Source organism: Orbilia oligospora (genome assembly GCF_000225545.1).
Source record: "Orbilia oligospora ATCC 24927 unplaced genomic scaffold scaffold00054, whole genome shotgun sequence".
Taxonomy (NCBI): domain Eukaryota; kingdom Fungi; phylum Ascomycota; class Orbiliomycetes; order Orbiliales; family Orbiliaceae; genus Orbilia; species Orbilia oligospora.
The window spans coordinates 2,928,548-2,947,896 of record NW_011645611.1 but is presented as its reverse complement, the minus strand read 5'-3'; the positions used below and the strand labels follow the sequence as shown (position 1 = coordinate 2,947,896).

The 19,349-nt window shown below is 45.8% G+C and overlaps 4 protein-coding genes across 4 annotated transcripts; 1 reads left to right on the top strand and 3 right to left on the bottom strand.

Moving 5' to 3' along the window:
* Positions 1-560: 560 nt before the first annotated feature.
* Positions 561-1,980, bottom strand: AOL_s00054g889 (uncharacterized protein; the record flags this gene model as incomplete). Its single annotated transcript, XM_011122205.1, has 2 exons — positions 561-1,338; positions 1,511-1,980. The coding sequence occupies 2 exons, from the start codon at positions 1,978-1,980 to the stop codon at positions 561-563; spliced, it is 1,248 nt and encodes a 415-aa protein (XP_011120507.1).
* An 846-nt stretch (positions 1,981-2,826) lies between these two features.
* AOL_s00054g888 (uncharacterized protein) lies at positions 2,827-4,560 on the top strand (the record flags this gene model as incomplete). The annotated part of the gene is made up of 3 exons (XM_011122204.1): positions 2,827-4,103; positions 4,161-4,395; positions 4,453-4,560. 3 exons carry the CDS (start codon positions 2,827-2,829, stop codon positions 4,558-4,560), a joined length of 1,620 nt encoding a protein of 539 aa, XP_011120506.1.
* A 2,260-nt stretch (positions 4,561-6,820) lies between these two features.
* Positions 6,821-11,015, bottom strand: AOL_s00054g887 (uncharacterized protein; the record flags this gene model as incomplete). The annotated part of the gene is made up of 3 exons (XM_011122203.1): positions 6,821-6,924; positions 6,986-10,142; positions 10,260-11,015. The coding sequence occupies 3 exons, from the start codon at positions 11,013-11,015 to the stop codon at positions 6,821-6,823; spliced, it is 4,017 nt and encodes a 1,338-aa protein (XP_011120505.1).
* A 3,793-nt stretch (positions 11,016-14,808) lies between these two features.
* On the bottom strand, positions 14,809-17,217 carry AOL_s00054g886 (uncharacterized protein; the record flags this gene model as incomplete). Its single annotated transcript, XM_011122202.1, has 5 exons — positions 14,809-14,964; positions 15,059-15,571; positions 15,628-16,597; positions 16,662-16,788; positions 17,175-17,217. The coding sequence occupies 5 exons, from the start codon at positions 17,215-17,217 to the stop codon at positions 14,809-14,811; spliced, it is 1,809 nt and encodes a 602-aa protein (XP_011120504.1).
* Positions 17,218-19,349: the final 2,132 nt, after the last annotated feature.

The following is a 19,349-nucleotide window of genomic DNA, read 5'->3' as shown; positions in this document are numbered from 1 at the left end:
GTGAGGGCTGAACATCTTTCAGAACCAAAATTGGTCGCGAGGGATCCTGAGGTTTTAAGCCCCTCCAAGCCGCATAGTGCACCAGCTTCGGCACCGGCTACTGGCTGCTGGTGAATGAAAGTGGTCAGCCTTCCTGCACGGTTTGAATAGTCTGGAGTTTTGGAGGGCACTAAAGATCCACCAGTGCCAACACAGGCGGTTGGCGCTGGTGCATGCGTATGTCGCAGTCGCTAGGGTGGCTGTCAGCTTTCGATGTTATCGCTTCAAAACTCCACAGCTTTAGCTAAATACCAGTATAATTTATATCGGGTAAGAGGGCGCAGTAGTCTCGAAGTAGTATCCAAGATTGTGGTAGCTAACTATCCGAAGCATTTATTGTATTATGGATTTCGAAGTATAAACACAATCATGTCTGCACTGCATGCTACGCTAGGGGGAAAAAACGCTAAGAACAGTCGAGAATACACAAAAATACACTGCACAGCCACATTCATGGCTTGCTGGTAAATCGGTCTGAGGTTCAAGTCAATACACGAAATTGAAAAAGAAGATAAAGAGGTTCATAACCGCTCAAGATACTTGCTTAACCGTCTAATCTTTTGCTTGGCAGATGTCCCATTCGAAGTCTCATTTCTGATATCGCCTTCAAGACTCTGTCTTGGCTGTCCCGGAATATGATATTCCCCAGTCGGATACACACACATCTGTCTTCCACTACCCTTCAATCCTTGTCGTGTGACCACCAATCTACCCTTGTTCATAGCGAACACACGGTTAGAAGAAAGTTCCGGTAATCCCAAGAATGCCATTTCCGCCTCGTCCCTCTGCGAATCCGGTGTTTCGTCGCACAATTCCAGCGTTTCTTCTTTGATCCTCTGGACGAACGGGTTTTCACAGATCTGAGGCGTTTTAAGGGTATAGCTCCAACATCCATTGGTCAAGGGCCAGGCGATTTCGATAAGTTGTCGATAGTGCCATCGATATTCTTCATCTAGATGAAATCTTGTTTCCCATTCGGATTCATGTATTGAAAACAGCGGTGAGATTAGATCAATTTCCATGTGGACTCTATCCCCGCAATCTGCTAGAAGGTCGCGAATACGGGCTGTGAATGGTGTTAAAACTTGTCGTAGCTTTTCAGGTGTCATGGGTGATTGTCCGTTCGCAAGATCAAATCGTCCAGTATCGATTATCTCGATGTTAAATCTTCGGATAAGATTCCGGTAGCATGGTAATGGGAGGATGGGTTTGCTAGCAGCATGGATATGTTCACTGTCCAGGGGATTCTTGTTATAATATGTTGAAGGTTGGTAGGCTCGAGATGGTTCCTGATCAGGACTTTCAATGGTGAAATTTAAGTTAGTATCAGTTGTCACCGTCTTCAAAATTTAAAAAGGATACAATTGGGCCATAGCTATGCTATAACTTTTGCAGAAATTGTCACAGGGCTCTTTCTGGTTTTATTTCTTTGCAGTACTTTATACGCATACACAGATGAATGAATACTTACTCTTTAGACTCCGTAAATTCATACGTTAGATCCTCCCACGGGGTCGTGCAGGTCATAAGAAGAGCACAATCATCCCCACCATTGTATACCCCGCCATCGATCACAATCTGAATAGGGAATGCATTATAATTATAAAAGCATTGCGTAGCTTCACTATGAATCTGCTTATTCACTTGAAGAATCGCAAGTCCCCCCCCTTGTGAGGCCGGAGTAAATGCAACACCCTTAAATATCGGTACCTCGAATCTAGGACTCGGATTATAAGTCAAATTCGGCCGGAACTGTTGGTGATGAAAAATGACAATGTATTTGTAAATTTCATCTCGTATCTTTCGGGGTAATGATAGAAACGGAAACCCCGTATTTGAATTCGACCCCTGTTTCTTCTGCTGCGGGGAACTGCTTAGGGAATTCGACCGGGATTTGATACTGCGGCGGACAAAACCGAGAATGCTGGACGACGAGACCATAGCTGCTGCTGATTAAAAGGGCAGGAATTCGAAACAACCGACATGACAGAATGCAAATGATAAAGGAGAAGAAAAAAATTAACAAAAAACCAGATAAAGATACCCTCCGCGGGAGCTTCCTGGTTTATGACTTCAGTCCAATCACGGTCCTATATGCATAACTTGGACAACTAAGACAGCATTTATCTCCGTGCGCAAACGCAGGAACCGCTTTTGTGCGTCGGCTACAAACAGATAGCGTCGATTCGCAAGAAAGGCGCCGGCAAGCCACAGAATTATAGATCACGGTCCACCGGCACTTGTAAAACATAGATATCGTCTTATCCCATTCAGTTTTATAATGTTAAAGTTTACGCTTTAAATATAAACCCGGAGGGGGTCCATGCGTTGGAAATGTTGGATTTCGTTATCGCGGCGCAGCACAGCCTTAGCTTGCCCCAGCGCTATCCCACAATAGAACTCCCATCTTACGGCTGGAAACTTCTCCAGGGCTTCAGCTGGCAGGGTCTGAGCGGTTTCCCTTTTAAAAACTTCATAAGCAGTTATTGTCGCCCTCAGATTCATTGTCTGCAATTATATCACTAGCTTTTACAGTTTCCCCGTCGATACTTAGAAATACGTTTATATGTGTATCGGAACAGCGCCATAAGCAGAATCGATAGTCTCGACGAGAGTACAGTACAGCGCACCGCATAAGTACTATTCTGATATTAACCGTCAAACCTCGACGCCCCGCCGTTAAAACACCAAGACACCAGATTTGATCGATCTAGCCCCGAACTGTGGAGCGCATTCGTGCGGCTCTTTTAATTCATTAGCGATCGCTTTCGCGATTCTTTCAGCGAAATGCCTAGCCCACGTTTAATTCTCGCGACCGGATTCGTGCTGGTTACAATAACCACGCTTTGGTTCGGTTTCTCAGCAACAAGGCTCTCACAGAATTCCATAATATCTTCGAGTCAGAAAGACTGTCCTGCGGTGATACAGGTTGCAGAATCGACATGTCACGTTACATATACTGCTACTTTGTTCCAGACGTCCACAATTCTGGCTACAGCGCAGGCGCAAGCACTTCCATCTACTCCACCAACTGAGGCATCTAAGCAGCCAGGCGAAGACGCTGAAGGATCTCCAACAGATGATAAAGACGCCGTAAAATCCAACATACCATCAAAAGCCTCTCAGGACCCTGCATCGCTTACAACTCCGGCACCGAAACCGCTGTTATCACCATCCGACGACGAAAACTTCAATCTAACCGAAGTTCTGACGAAATACAACTGCTACCCCGCTTCTGCTGACGAAGTTCGCAAAGCAGCTTTCGATAGCGTACCATCCGTAAAATTCAACGTGGTTAGAGGCGACAATGTCGTATTGGGTAGGAGATCCAAGTCAGCAGGACAACCCTTCAAAAAGTGGTTTTCCGTGGGTCGAAAGCCGTCTACTGGCTGTTGGACATATGATGACAGACTTGGGAAATATTCGAGCCCCGTTCCTCGCTTTTCAAGGACCTTGGGGGTGATAAACGACTGTAACCCGGAATGGAAACGTGCGTTGGTGGTGCATATGGCGAAGGGACAAAGTTGGAACCAGCATTTCTTGCATCATCTTACCGCGATAATCGCTGAAGCAGGATGGGTGGCAGAGTTCCACATCTATCTTCTAGTCCATGTCGACGGTGACAAAGCAGCACAAAAAGACTATGTGGACCATGCCATTCCAGAAGGACTCAGGCCATTGGCAATAACCTTCAACAGCGACGATCTGAAGACATATCTTGGGAAAGATGTTCCATTCGACAAGTACGAAAACAATATGCATGTCGCGGTCCAGAGGTTTATGCGTGACTACTCTAAGTACGAATTCGTGTACTTCATCAATCCGCACACAAGATTGATGGGAAGATGGGATACTTTGTTGAAGAGCGTGGATGAAGAGTATGCTTTCCACAGGGAGCTCACGGATGAAGGAAAGGATATGCCCGAGCGACCTGATCTTGTCACCTTCGATGTTACGAGAGAGCCAGATGAAAAGTGGGATATCCTCGAACCAAAATGCCTAGAGTTCTTCAAAAGCGGCGAGAATGAGAAAGCCAAGGTCAGAAGGAGTCTTAGTGCCTTAGGGTATGCAAAATAACCCCTTCCGCCAATCAACCTAGTTCCAAGCTAACAGTAACCCAGTGGATATTCAAGACGCATGGTGGAGGCCCTAGCAGCAGTCAACATGCAGAAGATCAACTGTCACTCCGAGTACTTTGCTCCAACAGTAGCGGCGCATAAGAACCTCACTACCTTTTTCTATCAACACCCTCTGTATACGACTGAAGAAGCTGCTGCTTCGAATGCCACAACTGCAAAGGTGGCAACAAACGACGCTATCACGGTGCAGCAAGAGAAGGTTGCATTTGATCTAAGCGTAAGACCCCATCAAAATTTATGATCATTCATCCGTCGCTAATAACCTCGACCATAGTATTCCGGAGACGCGAAAGACGCCGAAGCTTTCTGGGCGGAATGGGTAGAGAACAAGGATATATGCAGGCCAGAGGCATTGCTCCATCCGATATCAGGGCAGCTTTAGTCGTTTGTGTATTTTGTATTCGTCTGTGTCTTCGAGTTGTTTCTTCGTTCGGCATTGGGGATTATACGAGCCATTAGCATTTTGGAAGCACCTTCTTTGGAATCTTTAGGGTTAGGATACCAACATTATGATTTGTCATGCGTATTTGAATTCGAGCTATGTATTTTTAGATAGGATTTTATTTTGCTGAGTTTATGAAATTGGCAAAACCGAAAAGTATATTAGTTTTTATTATGATTGATAGAGCGTTCCCGTAATGTAATAGCCTAGCTTCCGTGATGCATTTAGAAATCGTTCATCGACGTGATAACCACCACCGACTTCCAGCTCAAGATCTATAGAACTAGTTCACCAAATTTCTTTCTGACGACAAGCACCCTCTACGAAATCCAGAGTCTACATCCCATAGCTTATAGCCCCGACGGATTTTCGATAACTCAGTTGGTTAAGCCTCCATAAGATGATGAAGCTCGAGCTTCCACTATCGGATTACGACCACCACTCTAGGACATCACCAATTATCAACTATACATACATATACTACAACCACAACCAAATGCATCGATCAACCACCCCTTCACTCCCTCTTCACTCTCACCGCCAGAGAAATATTTTCTTTAGCAAAGCCGGCGGGACATCCATGGAATCTCTAGCAAAGACGAGATTTCGTATAATTACATGCATCCCGAGAGCTAGCTAGCTAAATAGCCAACTAGATAGATCTAACTTCGCGCCCGACCTCTCGACCTACATTCCCACACCATCTCACTGGCTAGAAAAATAACCTCTGGGGTGCAATATATCAAGGAACCTAATCCATTGATGAATCTATAGGTACAATCGTGATCATCCAGAACGTATTCACATTGCCAACCTAGCTTCAACATCAACCACGACCCATCCAACAGGAGAGCACCCCCTCTCCCTCTTGCCCTCCGCTCACTTTCACAAAGATATCGATATCGACAGGATACTGAATTCAGGTACGTATTAAAGGTCCATTTATACCTCACTTCTTAAATTATATAGCTAGCAAGAGTAGTGGAACGAGCATACATCTCTCCTACCAAACCTATCTACACCCACTCACTCTACACCAGGAAAAACAGACACATTTATTTACCAACCTAACCAACCGCTCCCCTCGAGCATATATTACGCCTTCAAAACCTTCTATTCACATGGTGGGCTTGTTTGAAAGCAAAACAGGGGACGAGAAAGAAAGAAATAAATAAAAGAAACAAAAAACCCCTCGATCCATCGGTTATCATATACATGAAGAATCAAGGAGAAACCCGAGATCGGGGAAGAAGAAGAAGAAAGTAATAAATAGGAAAGCAAAGCTGAAGTAAGTAAAAGAAAAAAACCCTCATTCATCCAGATACATTATCATCACCTCTTGACGGTTGTCCGTGTACCACAACCAGAGGGGATTAGGAAGGGGTAGGAAAATAGAAGATACATTAATTATCGCCTGGATTCTCCATCGCCTGGAAAGCATTGATCTAAAAAGAACGGCAACAAAGAAGCAAGCTATTTGAACACGAAGAGGCATTTGAAAGAAAAGAAGAGTGTAAACCCAATAAAGGGGAGAGAAATCAGCTATGGCCCTTCAGAAATAAGAGCTAGCCGGTTTATAGTATGTCACACAAAGAAGAAAATTTGAAGAAAAAAAAGGGAAAAGGACACACGGCGTACAGTACACCCCTCAACAGAGTAAAAGGGAAACGCATGAACAAAACCCGCTAACAGCAAGAAATAATAGAGGAGATCTTGATAAATGAGCTGACTATCACAAGTAGATGTGACTGACAAGACGTCGGAGACAGTCAGCTGATGACGACTCAGGCATACAGGTGATCAGGAGAAGAAAAACGAGGTAAGATTGTTATCCTCTCATAAGATGCTATCGATGAGAAGAGAATCATAATGGAAAAGTGGGAAAGACAAAACGCCTATAAACTCCTAGTATATCGTGCTTCGGTGGGTATCCCATCATTAAAACTTTTTCCCCCATCTCTTAGAGAAGAAAAATATTGGCTGACTTTTTGTTGAAAGGATTAAGTTCTTAGGAAAGGAAAAGAAATTATCGTTCCTTCGAAGTTATGATGTTGAAACAATGATCGTGAGTGTTGAAACTTGGAAGGAGGGGAGATCGGCTAGCTTCATGGTGGTTGAATGGTCGAGGATTCTGTACGAGGGAGGAGGACCAAGGAAGGAATCGATTTATAAAATCGAAAACGGTATTGCTTCAAGGTGCTTAGTTAAGGAAGCCCTTACAACCGCTGGACCCACAAAGACAAGGTATGCGCTCCTCACTGTCGATTTCTCGTTCAAACTTATAATCGTATGTGAGTTCCTCATCTATTATCAAACAAGTTAGTATCCCTTCCCCCACAACAACTCATAAGACAGCAGTGCTTACCTTTATGAATATCCCGCAGCGCATAAATCACAATTCTCTTCGTTCCCTCGACCTTGATAATCTTAGCCGTACAGTTCGGAGTACAGCTATGATTGATGAACCTGGCAATGCCACCTTTCTTTGTCGCGTCAATGACGGTTGTTTCATCGATTCTGAACAGGTAACTGCTTCCAATACCGCTTCTGAGGTAATTCTTTTCTCTCAAGTCTGCAACCTGCTGTCTCACAATCTCACCAACATACTCGATGATCATTTCATTATTCGAGATGTTCTCCATAGCATATAGGCCCCAATTGTGTATAGCAGAGCGAGCGAATCGGACCGGCTTCTTCCGTTTCTTAAGCTGGTTGAAATTGATGACATCATGAACATCAACAGCTGCTAAAGTCTGCTTCTGCAGATTGACCTCCGCCGCGAGACGTCGATTGTTGGCGCGATTCGAGCGAGACGTATCCTTGACCACATTATTGACGATCGGCTGACTCTCCTTGTTCGCTAGAGACATATCCTTTGCTTTCGTTGCAGCTTCACGGTCTGCCTTCTGCTTAGCAAGTCGAAGTCGATGAGGCAGGTATTGTGCCTTCTCCGCGTCCGGAATCCTGCCCGATCCTTGCGTTCGAGCTGATCCAGTCGTGTTATCTTTGTGGTAGCCTTCATACTGGAAGCGCTTCTCTGTCGGGCCACGGACATCGAGATTCACAAACTTCATCTCCTTCTGTCGGTACGCCCATAGGTCCACACTTCCAAGGTCAGAAAGCTCCACGTTCCCGAGTGCGGCCTGGAGGAACTGAAGATCCTCATCGTCCTTAACAAGGCCTTGCAGACCGTCCAGATCCAGTACATAGGGTTCATCATCCACGAAAGTCCGCACAGGTTTCTCACTTTGGGTCGGTCGGGCCCATTCTGGCCAGCTATCACTCGGCCGAGCAACTGGAACAACAGCTGGTACCACCTCGTCCTCTTTGACATCTTCTATAACCTCGTCCTCAGACTCTACAACTTCCACAACTTCTTTCTTGCTCTTCTTCGCTGTTGACTTCTTTTTGCCAAGAGTGAGTTTTTTGGCTGGTCGCTTCTTTTTCTTCACTTTTGTCTTTTCGTCAGCAGTCTCAGTCAACGGTTCGTCATCAACTGCTAGCCGGGGCTTAGCGTCCTCGATGTGGAGATCATCGGTTTGGAGGCTCTTTAATGCCAGATCCTCGCGAGCCTGCGGAATGTCAGGTACGGGTACCAAGTCAACCTCATCTAGGTCCTCCTCATCTTCATCTTCGCTCGAAGAGATGACCAGTCGATGTTTACCCTTCGGTTGCGCCTCCACAACCTCAGACATTGCGTCATCCACGTCCATCTCATCAGGAACTGTATGAGCGTCATCCTCTTCCTCCTTTTCTTTCCTCTCTCTCTCTTCCTTCCTCTTCCTCGACATCTTCCTCAACAAATCTTCATCCTCTTCTTCATCCGAAGTAGCCGACATATCCATTGTCCGAGAGGACACGCTCCGAGGACCCCTCTTCTGCCTCTTCGGTGTCCCAGCATGGTGGGTAGACACGTCATCTTCATCCGAAGACAAGTACGCAGTACGACTAGCCGACCTGGTTGGGACATTTGAATCATCCTCATCCGAGTCATCCGATTCATACCGTCCAAGCCTATGATGGAGAGGTCTAACGTCTGCCACCTTGGTAACCCGTCGTTTAAGAGGGCTACCCCTGCTGGCAGAGGATTTAGCGGCGGCAGATCTTTCCTTCTTCTTAAACCGTGGCAGTGATGCCAACCGGCTAGCAAGCGTCGGTGCTGGTTGATCTTCTTTCAGAGAAGGGCTCTGTGCCGCGATATGGTGCATCGGGGAGTAAGGAAGCGGGGCTTTAAAGGCGGGGGCAGTATCGTTCGGTTTCTGGCGTTTCGACCTGTGTGCATCAGCTCCATCATAAATCGTTGGCGCGGACACCCGTTTCTTCAGGTCCTGGATCATCATCGTCCGAAGATCCACACCGAGCAGGTTCATCGAGCTAGTACCAGCATGGTACACAACCTTCTTGCGAACTTCCTTTTCTTTCTCTTTCGGCTTGTCATCCCTACCCGGGCGATAGCTGTCTCCATCGAATGGCCTTTGTCGCGGCCGAGATGTTGAGCGTGATTCACCTCGTCCGTTTTGGCCCTTATGGATCTCCATCTCCATGACATAGGAGAACAAAGGCATGCCATCGCACATATCGAAACATCTTTCGGCTTCCGAAAACCTTGCGAACCGAATGAAAAACCCAGAGTCATCGACTACGATTCTATCCCACTCGTATCTCCGGAGTCGGCCTCGCAAATGAACAACAAATTTCTCGTCCGCCGGTATCGATTTTGCTGATATGAAAAGGTATGGATTATCACCAATCTGTTCGCGGGTTTTGGGAGAAATACGCCTTTCGATGACCTCTGCAGGTTTAGTTCGGCTTGCCGACCGACCTTTCCGAGATGTCGATCTACTCCGGCTCTCAGTTTTTTTCGTTTCCCGTACCGGCGTCCGACTTCTCGAGGTGCTCCGATCCCGCCTAGATGATTTATCTCGCTGTTGGGGTGGCTGTTGCTGTTGCTGTTGTGGAGCTGGCGGTGGGGGTGGAGGACTAGCAGGCTTCGCGGCAGCAAGCATACTCGACGGAGCCTTCGGGGCCAGATTTCGAATTTTTGCTTCCCGAGCAGCATCATCCGCATCCTTTTTCTTCTTGGCCAAGTACTTTTCCATCAACCTCCGACTTCGATCACCATCTCTATCGAACTCCACAGTCACAATCGACATGCCGATCTTCGATTTGTTACCACTTGCAACTGCCCGTTTCGCACTTTCATGCGCCGAAGCCTTACGACCGTTCACTTCACGATACCTTACCATTGCCACACCCATTGATGCTCCAGTCGTCGGATCGAGTTTGATTTCGAGCTCGGCGATCTCGCCATACATCCTAAAATGCATATGCACGTCTTGCTGTGTATGCAATGGAGTTAGTCCCGAGATAGCGATTTGGGTAGGAGGCCCAGGACCGATGGTATTCTCGTCGGTGGGCCAATGGAGCTCGTAAGGTGATTTGCGAAGTCGCCGTTTACCCTTGGTTGCGCCTAGGTGGTAATTTGCGATTTTGAGACGAGGGTCGGAGACCAGACCTGGTAACTAAATGCATACAAAGGGGTGAAAATTAGTATATCCACACCGTATGGGCCGTTTTGGGGAGGGTTTCCGTTTATGAGCTCCCCCGGTTTCAATTGAACGACAGAGTAGGAGACTTACACCACTGCCGTCGAAGCGATATTGAGGTTTCGCCTTTTCGGACTTTTTTGTGGAACCACGACCTTCGAGCTCGGGATCGAAAACAATGCAATAGTTCCGTTTCGGTAACATCGGTTTCACGTAAATTTTTGGTCCAGAGGAAGATGCAGGTCTCCGGGAAGAATTGGTATAGCTATCGATAGCTGTTGGAACCGGAGATTTGACCGGAAGATTAGTAGCAGAGGCAGAGAGCGAGGTCCGCGTGACTTCATTCTTCACAGAATTTTCCGGGCTCGAAGGTCTCGGGGGCGGAGAAGAGGTGGTGGTCACGGGGGTAAGGGTGTGGGTGTTGTGGAAGGGGGGACCAGAAGATGACGACCCGTTGCTAGCGAGCGAGGAGGTCTCCCCACCAGAAGCAGGAGCAGACGAAGACGAAAGCTCACCAGCATCGTAATCATCAGTAGGAGTAGGGATGGCGATAGCCTGGATCACAGCCGTAGCGGTGGATGAAGTGGAAGAAGAGTGCACATGATGATTAGATATGGTAGTAGTAGTAGCGGTAATGGTAGATGTAGATGTAGATGTAACAGATGTAAGACAGGAATCCTTGACATGATTGAGTGATGACAAGCTATTGTTCCGAGACTTGTGAGCTGACAAAGGAGGAGATGTCGAAGGAGTTTGAGACGAAAGTGCAGCTGCAGCCTTGTCTTTCTCCTTCAACGCCGACGGTCTGTCGGGGAAGAAGTCCGCGAAGCCCGCCGTGCGCGACGACATGGTCCGCCAAACCCTTCTTACCTAGACTAGAACCGTCGGGAACATGAAAAGGAAAATGCCCGAATTGTTTCGAAGCTGAAGGACGTTCTTAAGAAACGGAGCGGGTAGACAATTCGGTCTGAAGAGACAAGGGTACGGTGGTGTTTTGGATGATGATGATGATGGTGGTGATGATGGTGGTGATGATGGTGGTGATTGATGTTGGTGGTGGTGGTAGTTGTGGAATGGGTTTTCGGGCGAATTGGAGAAAAATAGAAAAGATGAGATGGGGAGAGGTCGGGTTTGTGTTTGGCAGCTTTTCCAGGGGTCCGAATCTTGCCTCTTCTTCTTCCAACTTCAACGAACGACACAAACAACAGAAAGAACGACACGACGAGGATAATACTGGAAAGGAGAAGAGTAATGACAATGACGATGATTCGTGATGGTATAGTTGGCGTGAAGAATTAAGGAACCTGGCTTCTTCTCCTTCTTCTTCTCCGTCTTCTGTCTTCCTGCACGTTGGTTGGTCCCGTCCGGTGCGTTTAGGTTTTTTTTTTTTTTTTTTTTTTTTCTTCCTCGCTCTGATTCGCCTGAGCGACTTTGCTTTTTGCCGAATTTCAACCTGTTCGAAAAATTTCCGGACGAACGAAGGAAGGAGGGACCAACTTGCAACCTGCAACTGTATGTAACTGCAACTACACCAGTTGGCGTCAACTTGACGGAAGACGAGCGAAAGAACCCACTGCTCCCGCTGGCGAAAACCGAATCGAAGAAAAAAAAGGAAAATGAAAGATAGGCGGTGATGTCCGGCGGGAAAAGGGAAACAAAAAACAAAGGTTGAAGATCAGAAAATGTCGGGGAGAGGTTCCTCCTCACTTTTAAGCAGAATATAGGATCCCAGTTCCTCGTCTGCAGCTGTCACGAGGGAAGGATGGAGGGATGGATGGAGGGTCAACCAGTCCTAAGCTTCCTCAATTGTCCATTCCAAGATACAGAGCGGAACAACCGATAATCTGAGTTTGCTATACTATACGTAAAACAGTTGGAAGATGTCGGAATGCTCAAGAAATATAACGAGGATATAACTCCGTATGTCGAGATGTGTCTAGAAAGAGATGAAAAAAAAATACCGGGGTATGAGGTACTGAGGTGGTAATAGTAGAAGGGATACCAAAAACGGGAACGAGGAACAATGTTGGGAATGTATTCCGTGTAACTGCAGGTAGCTGCTCTCCTGTCAGACCGTTATTCTCGTCCTTATTCTTCTTGTTCTTCTCCGGCCGGTTCGCTCGAAAATATCGTGAGGAGGTATGTATACGGCCGTTAATCGCGGGGAGCCGGGAGTTGTAAGTGTAAATGTAAAGGATAAGTCAGTACACCGCGCCGGTGGTATATCTCGTCCGACCAAGCCAAGCAATTGTAAGCTTAATACAATTCTCGTGTATATGCGAAATCCGAAAAGAATGGTTTGAGATATAACGTTTTAAGATATTTTTTGTTTCCGCGGTCGGATATTAAGCTTTTTTGTCTGGGGAAAAAAACTAAATGAAGAAGAAAGAGAAGATGGAAGAGAAGGCAGAGAGAAAAAAGTCAGCAGCTGCACATTGCATTACATTAGATTAGGTGCTCTGGGGTTTGCAACTGTTGTTCGGCAGAACGGCTGGTTGGTGCGCAAACATCGCGCAATGAAACGGGTTTCGAGGGGTTGTACGGGGAAGTACCAATTATACCGGATGGAGGAATATATCGTGACTTCGAATTAATTTCCCAATATGGTCGACCGGCAAGAACACCTATCAAAAAACTACTTGAGTACGTCTACAAAAGAAAGAAAAAGCTAGAAATTTTAAGAGAAGATCCGTTCTTTGAAATTTTATAAAAGGGAGGAAAAAAATAAAATATTAAACTACACCCCCTCTCCAGTTCCTCCCGTTCACGCGATTTTCCCTTTTGGAACCGGAGTGTAAAATATCGACAGGTACCGATGCAGTCACGCTAGCAAACCAGCGTCATGAGGGAAGGGCGTGTATGTAAAGTATGCAGCTAATTTCTATTCTTGTGATTGCTTAAAAAGTTCGCGGATTGGACGGTGTGTGTGTGCGGCAACCTCGACGACCGGCGCGACCCATGGCTATGGTGGGCTGCAGGGGTGTATGATATGTAATGTACTGTGTAAGAAGTAGGTACTATGTATATGTAATATACTGTACATACGTTTCAACTTCCTTTTTTTTTTCATGTCCTTTTATATTGTATCTGCAGATGAGTAACTGGATACATGTATGGTACATGCACATTACTTTTCAACATCAGCGGCACATGATGTTTTCTTCAGCCTTGCAGTGGATTCGATAGGCTGCTTAAGTATAGGCACGCAATTAAGGAACCTCAAAGCTCCAAGCTTTAATGCTTATACGCCCGAACTAGCGCCGCATGATCCTGATACTCAAGTTAGCATCATATGCATGTTTTCGCATTTATGTAATTTATATCAGCGTTTCTGTTGGGCTTGAGGATCATGAATAGGCCTGGCCAGTTACTTCGAAGTATCAAAAATGTATACTCGTACCTGTATATATCTCTGATCTCATCCTGCAGCAGGCCTGTACAACCACGTTTTTTTTTTTTTTTTGTTCCTTCGGGCAAGTTGATTACCTATCCAAGCTGTGGTCCGAGGTCCGACAGTGGAATCCGCCACACGGTTCGGGAAGTCCGAACCAATCGAGCAGCTATTAGAATCCTCGAGGATCTCCAGCCTCATTTTTGAGCTTCACAGCCACACTATAGAAAATTATGTTATAGAATGAGGCTTTGTACTTACATTACAACTGTGTGAGAATGAATAGTCATTACAAGGACACAAGTTCATGCATTATTATGAGGCTGGCCTGGCATATTGGGAAACAACAATAATAATAATTTTGCAATTCATTTGATAATTGACCCGAAACTAATTCAATTTCTGAGGGGTATCGAATTATGTTGTCAAATGTGCAATTGGTTACAAGACTGTCCACCGTTGAGCCAATAAATTATAGCTGACACGAGCGGATACAACGCACAAAATACAACGTGGATACCATGGTGGCAGTTCTGTCTCGAGGCCAGAATGCGTGAACATCATGTTTATAAGATCACATGACGACTTTGACTGCCAGAACTTAACACGACGACGAAATCCGCGGGCGCCAGAGTTTTTGTTCCCAATCAATTCAATCAGTCAAAGTGATCATGTGACTGTCAACCATGATAGGTCAGTCATGTGACCATTTTGATTGCCATAACTCCATTGCCATAACTCCAGCTAACTTTTCAAGTAGTATTTGGGATTTCAAGTAGTACTTGGGAAGAGAGGATGGAGCTGAGACGGTCTCGACGTTTCTATAATTAGAAAAAAAGGTGGAACGAAATGCTGGAGATTATGCCTGCCACATTCAAGCAACCAAAATAGTCATGTGATTAGTATCCCCCCCTTTATATGTCCATAAAATATCACATAATCATTTGATCGTCTGAACTGTCTCCCTAGAAACCGGATTTCCATACCCTTATTCATTAACATCGATCACATGACCACTTTGATGGCTGAAACGGTCCGTACCCAGCGTAAAACAGGACAATTCTACCTTTGAAATTGATCACATGACTTCATGGGTTTTGGCGGAGGTCCCGCGTGCTCCCAAATACCCAAGCCGAGACTACCCAAGTAGTATTTAGCTTCACACTATATAAAAACATTCCAGGTTGTTGCCTTCGTGAATTCAAAAATTGCATTTCTTATTTTAGTAACAAGTAAAGGCTAGAATACATCTTAGTGATGGAACAATCTTGTGCTCTGCTCGACAAAAGTGATTCCACACTGTTCAGCTGCATCCTGAACAACCTTGTCGTTGACTGATCCTCCCGGTGCAGCGAGGTACTTGACTCCCGACTTTGCAGCCCTGTAGACGTTGTCCGAGAATGGGAACTACACACACACACACACACACACAGTTAGAATTTCCATTTTTGTGAAGAGAAAGAACAAGAATAAAAAAATGATATAGAAGAAAAGAACTTACGAAAGCATCACTGGAGCAAGCAACGCCGTCCAACTGCGCCATCCATTCCTTCCTCTCCTCCTTCGAGAAAGCCTCTGGAACTTCCTCGAACACACCTTCAAATGCAACCTTCTCCGGTCCATCCTCGGGGATTTGTCCAGTGACCAACAAATCAATCGCATTGCTCTTCTCTGGCCTCTTTGTGCTCTTCTTCCACTTCAATGCCAAAACTCTGGGGTTCTGTCTCATCCACCAGTTGTCAACCTTATCACCCGCGAGACGGGTACAATGGATACGACTCTGTTGACCGGCACCGAGACCAACAACCATACCGTTCTTGGCATAGCAGACGGAGTTCGATTGGGTGAACTTGAGAGCGATAGTGGCGACGGTAAGGTCGATGAGGGCGGACTCCGGGAGGGGTTCGGCGTTGGGCGTGTGGATGTTAGAGAAAGTTCGAGAGGTGATTTTAACATCGTTACGCTGCTGGGAGAGGGTGACACCGTAAACAGTACGGGTTTCGACGGGACCGGGCTAATGCTAGTTAGTCATAAATGTAGACAAATATAACGGGAAGATTTTTTCCATACAATATAGGACTCATCGATCTCTAGGATTGTGTATTTACCGCCTTTCTTGGCCTTCAAGATCTGGAGGGCTTCGGGTGTATATCCTGGAGCAATGATACCATCGCTGACTTCCCTGTTGATAATCTTGGCGGTTGGGAGGTCAACTTCGTCACTTATCGCGATCCAATCACCGAAACTGCTCATTCGGTCTGCTCCTCTAGCTCTGGCGTAAGCGGTTGCGACCTTGCTTTCGTCGATTCCAACAATGTCATCGACGAAGTAGACTTTCTTTTCAACATCGCTTAGTGGGACACCAACTGCCGCACCAGCTGGGGAAACGTGCTTGAAAGAAGCGGCGGCGGGAAGACCCAAGCTTTGCTTAAGCTCCTTGACGAGCGGCCAGGCATTCAAAGCGTCGAGAAGATTGATATATCCCGGTGCACCGGCAAGAACCTTGAATGGGAGGTTTCCAAGAGGAGTGTAGGCCTGAGCAGGCTTCTGGTGTGGATTTGCGCCGTAACGGAGAGTAAGTTGCTGAACACCATTACCGGCGTACTTCTTCCTGAAGAACTCGGAGATAGCGGCATCGTAGTCGGCAGTGTGTTCGAATGCCTTCAAAGCATACTGCTTGCGGCTGGACTCCTGGACTCCGCCTTGGGAATGAAGCTCCTCGAGGAAAGCAGGGTAGTCCCTTGGATCGGAGAGAATAGTGACGCGAGAGTGGTTTTTGGCAGCGGCACGGATGAGAGTGACTCCACCAATATCAATTTCCTCAACGGCTTCTTCAATGGTAACATTGATCTTATTGATTGTTTCCTTGAAAGGGTAAAGGTTGCAGACTACAAAGTCGACCTTGTCGATTCCCTGCTCCTGGAGATCTCGGTCGTCGGATTCGAGGTCTCGGGCGAGGATTCCGGCGTGAACTGTGGGGTGAAGGGTCTTGACACGGCCACCGAGCATCTCCGGGGCGTGAGTGATAGCGGAAACATCCCTACGTATGACGTCGTTAGAAGATTGAACTGAACAAGTTGGTGAAAAGACGTATCATATCCTACTCGACATCGAAGCCGGCCTCACGGATCATTCGAGCAGTACCACCACTGGCCAGTAGGCGGATACCATTGTCTCGAAGACCTTTAGTGAGGTCGAGGAGACCGGTTTTGTCATAGACGGAGAGGATTGCTGTCGCGTTCTGATGTTAGCAGGTACCCGTATTACCGGCAGTGCCTTCCAACCACCAACTACCAATGCAACGTTACAAATAAACAATAAGAAGCAAAGCCAACGAAAGAAATAAAGATGTTGCTATATCTCTTTGATCTGTTTTATACATAAAGAATGCTTTCTTTCTTTCTTTATTTTTGTTAAACGGAATGGAATGGCGGGGGAAAGAAGGCTCCTTCCGTTATAAGCCTTGGAGGGGCAGCTGGAATGTACGCAATGGAAGCGTATGGTGGGGCAGCATCATCAATGCAAAAAAACACAACCGAAAGAGGGGCATCGTCGGACACCAAAACTGAAAAATGGGATTCGAAAGAGAGAAAAACAAGAATCAATGGGATACTAACCGGTCCTCGGCCTCTGTTCTACTGTTTCGCCTTCTGTGCTCATTTCGGTGGTTGTTTCAACGACGCAACTTGCAATTCGGTTGATTCTTGGGTTCTTAAAACTCGGAATTGAAACGTTAACGTTGGATTCTGAAGCCTAAATTTAAGATCCACTAGGAGGTATATATTTGTAAACCTACTACTTAATAGCAATTAAAGCTGGGTGAACGTGAGAAAAGAGAGAAAAACAGCGAAAGGAACAAAAAAAACCAGCCGGTGCGAAACTGCAGCTATTAGTTCGTGCAATTGAATGAATTCGAGACGAAAAAGAAGACAAAGCTAGGAAGAATTTTCTTATTTGGAAAAAATACGATGGGATCAATCACATCGGCTGTTATACGACCCCCTGCGCCCTCAGATCTCCGGACCCGCTAAACAAAAATTCCTGTGGCGCCCCGCACTGGTTTGAATTCGAAGCGATTCGCCCGGAGCAGCTCTGGCTCCGAGACTAATTAATATTAATTCGCCCACGAGGACAAGTTTAGCAAGGGAATTAACATTTATAATAAGTATAAAACCCTCGATAGTATAGCTATAGAACATATAACAATAGTAGTAGAACCGGCTAGTTCAAGCGGAATAACAACAAAAGCAATAAAACAGATACAGCCGTAGTCTTCACCATAAACTATGCCGACTAGCTAAGGGATCGATATCGCGATATCGGGCGGTACCGCGGTGTTCAACTTATGACCCGCTTGTCACCTTCCGAGAAATCAAAGTTTTGTGGTTCTGCGGCCGGATCTTTCCTTCTGGCTAACCTCATGCCCTTTACTAGGTGTTTATGGGATCCAGGACTTCGGACTTCGGACTTTTAAAAATTAGAGTGTTTAAAGCAAGCCTTTGCTCGAATAAATTAGCATGGAATGGTAGAATAGAACGGCGGTTCTATTTTGTTGGGAGCTCTATAAAGTTAACATTAACTAACCTCCCGAGTGAAAATGCATGGACCACCGCCATTATCACGACTGCTACTTCGCCCTTCATAATAAAGGATCCGCTTGGAAGCTCTGCCTCGCTATTGAGAGTGATATAAGAGGTCCAAGAAGCAATAAAAATGGCCAGAAGAATAATATTGATAAAAATGCGGTGTCATGAGCCGTAGGCCTAAAAACCCGAAGTTCCTCGGGCCATACCACCATTTGCTGTATTGTCGCGTTCTCCGGTAGTAATACCAGAACTATTCTTTAATAGGGAAGATCGAATATATATATATACCGGTATATTGTATTCGGTTCGATGTATCTAGATCTATTGAGGGGAGGATGGTTATGATTGTAAGTTTTTATAGGTATTATTACCTAGATGTTGTTCGATTTATACCCGACTATCAATATTTATACGCCGGTCATTAATATCATAATCTGTAGGAGATAACCAACTATAACTTCGATACTGAGCTTAAGCGCTTAGGAAACCAGGTATATATATCCTCTGCGAGTTAGCCAACTGGTCATAAATACTAGTCAATTATAACCCAACCGGTCGCTCGAATCAGCCATTCGATATCGGAAGGTCCAAATATAACCGCTATATATATAGGGATTAGAAGACATTGCGCCGTAATCAGGATCTTGACTATATAACATAACCAAGTAGAATAATAGTTATCATTTATTCTAAAACCTGGGATGTGATCGATGACCTCACGCCGGTTGGCCTGTTCGAAAAGAAATTAATATATTAAACAAGACCATGAAAATTAGAAAATTAAAAATAATACAACCATGCATCTAGGAAGGAAAATGCAGTTTCGCAACTACATAAGCGCGAAGCAATAAAACCCAACTAACTGGATATGAATATGGCCCATGCCTCGAGCTCATGCAGCCTGGGCGCCCCGGGAAGGTTTAGTTAGATCTGGACTGCATCGATGTATACCCAAGTACTTACTTAAATATATCGATATCTGAAATGCCCGCTCCGGTATCGGTTAAGTACCTAAGTAGGTAAGCATGAAGGTACACACATCCAAAAGTACAACATCCAACGCATTAGATATATAAGTACTTACCTATTACCTGGAGTACCTAGTATCCAACAGAATGGTCTTATTAAGTTCTAGAGTTGGTCTGAGCTCGCGCCCGTCTTGCCTCCAGACCGGTCTCGGTGTAGTCTTAGGGCGTTACTACAACA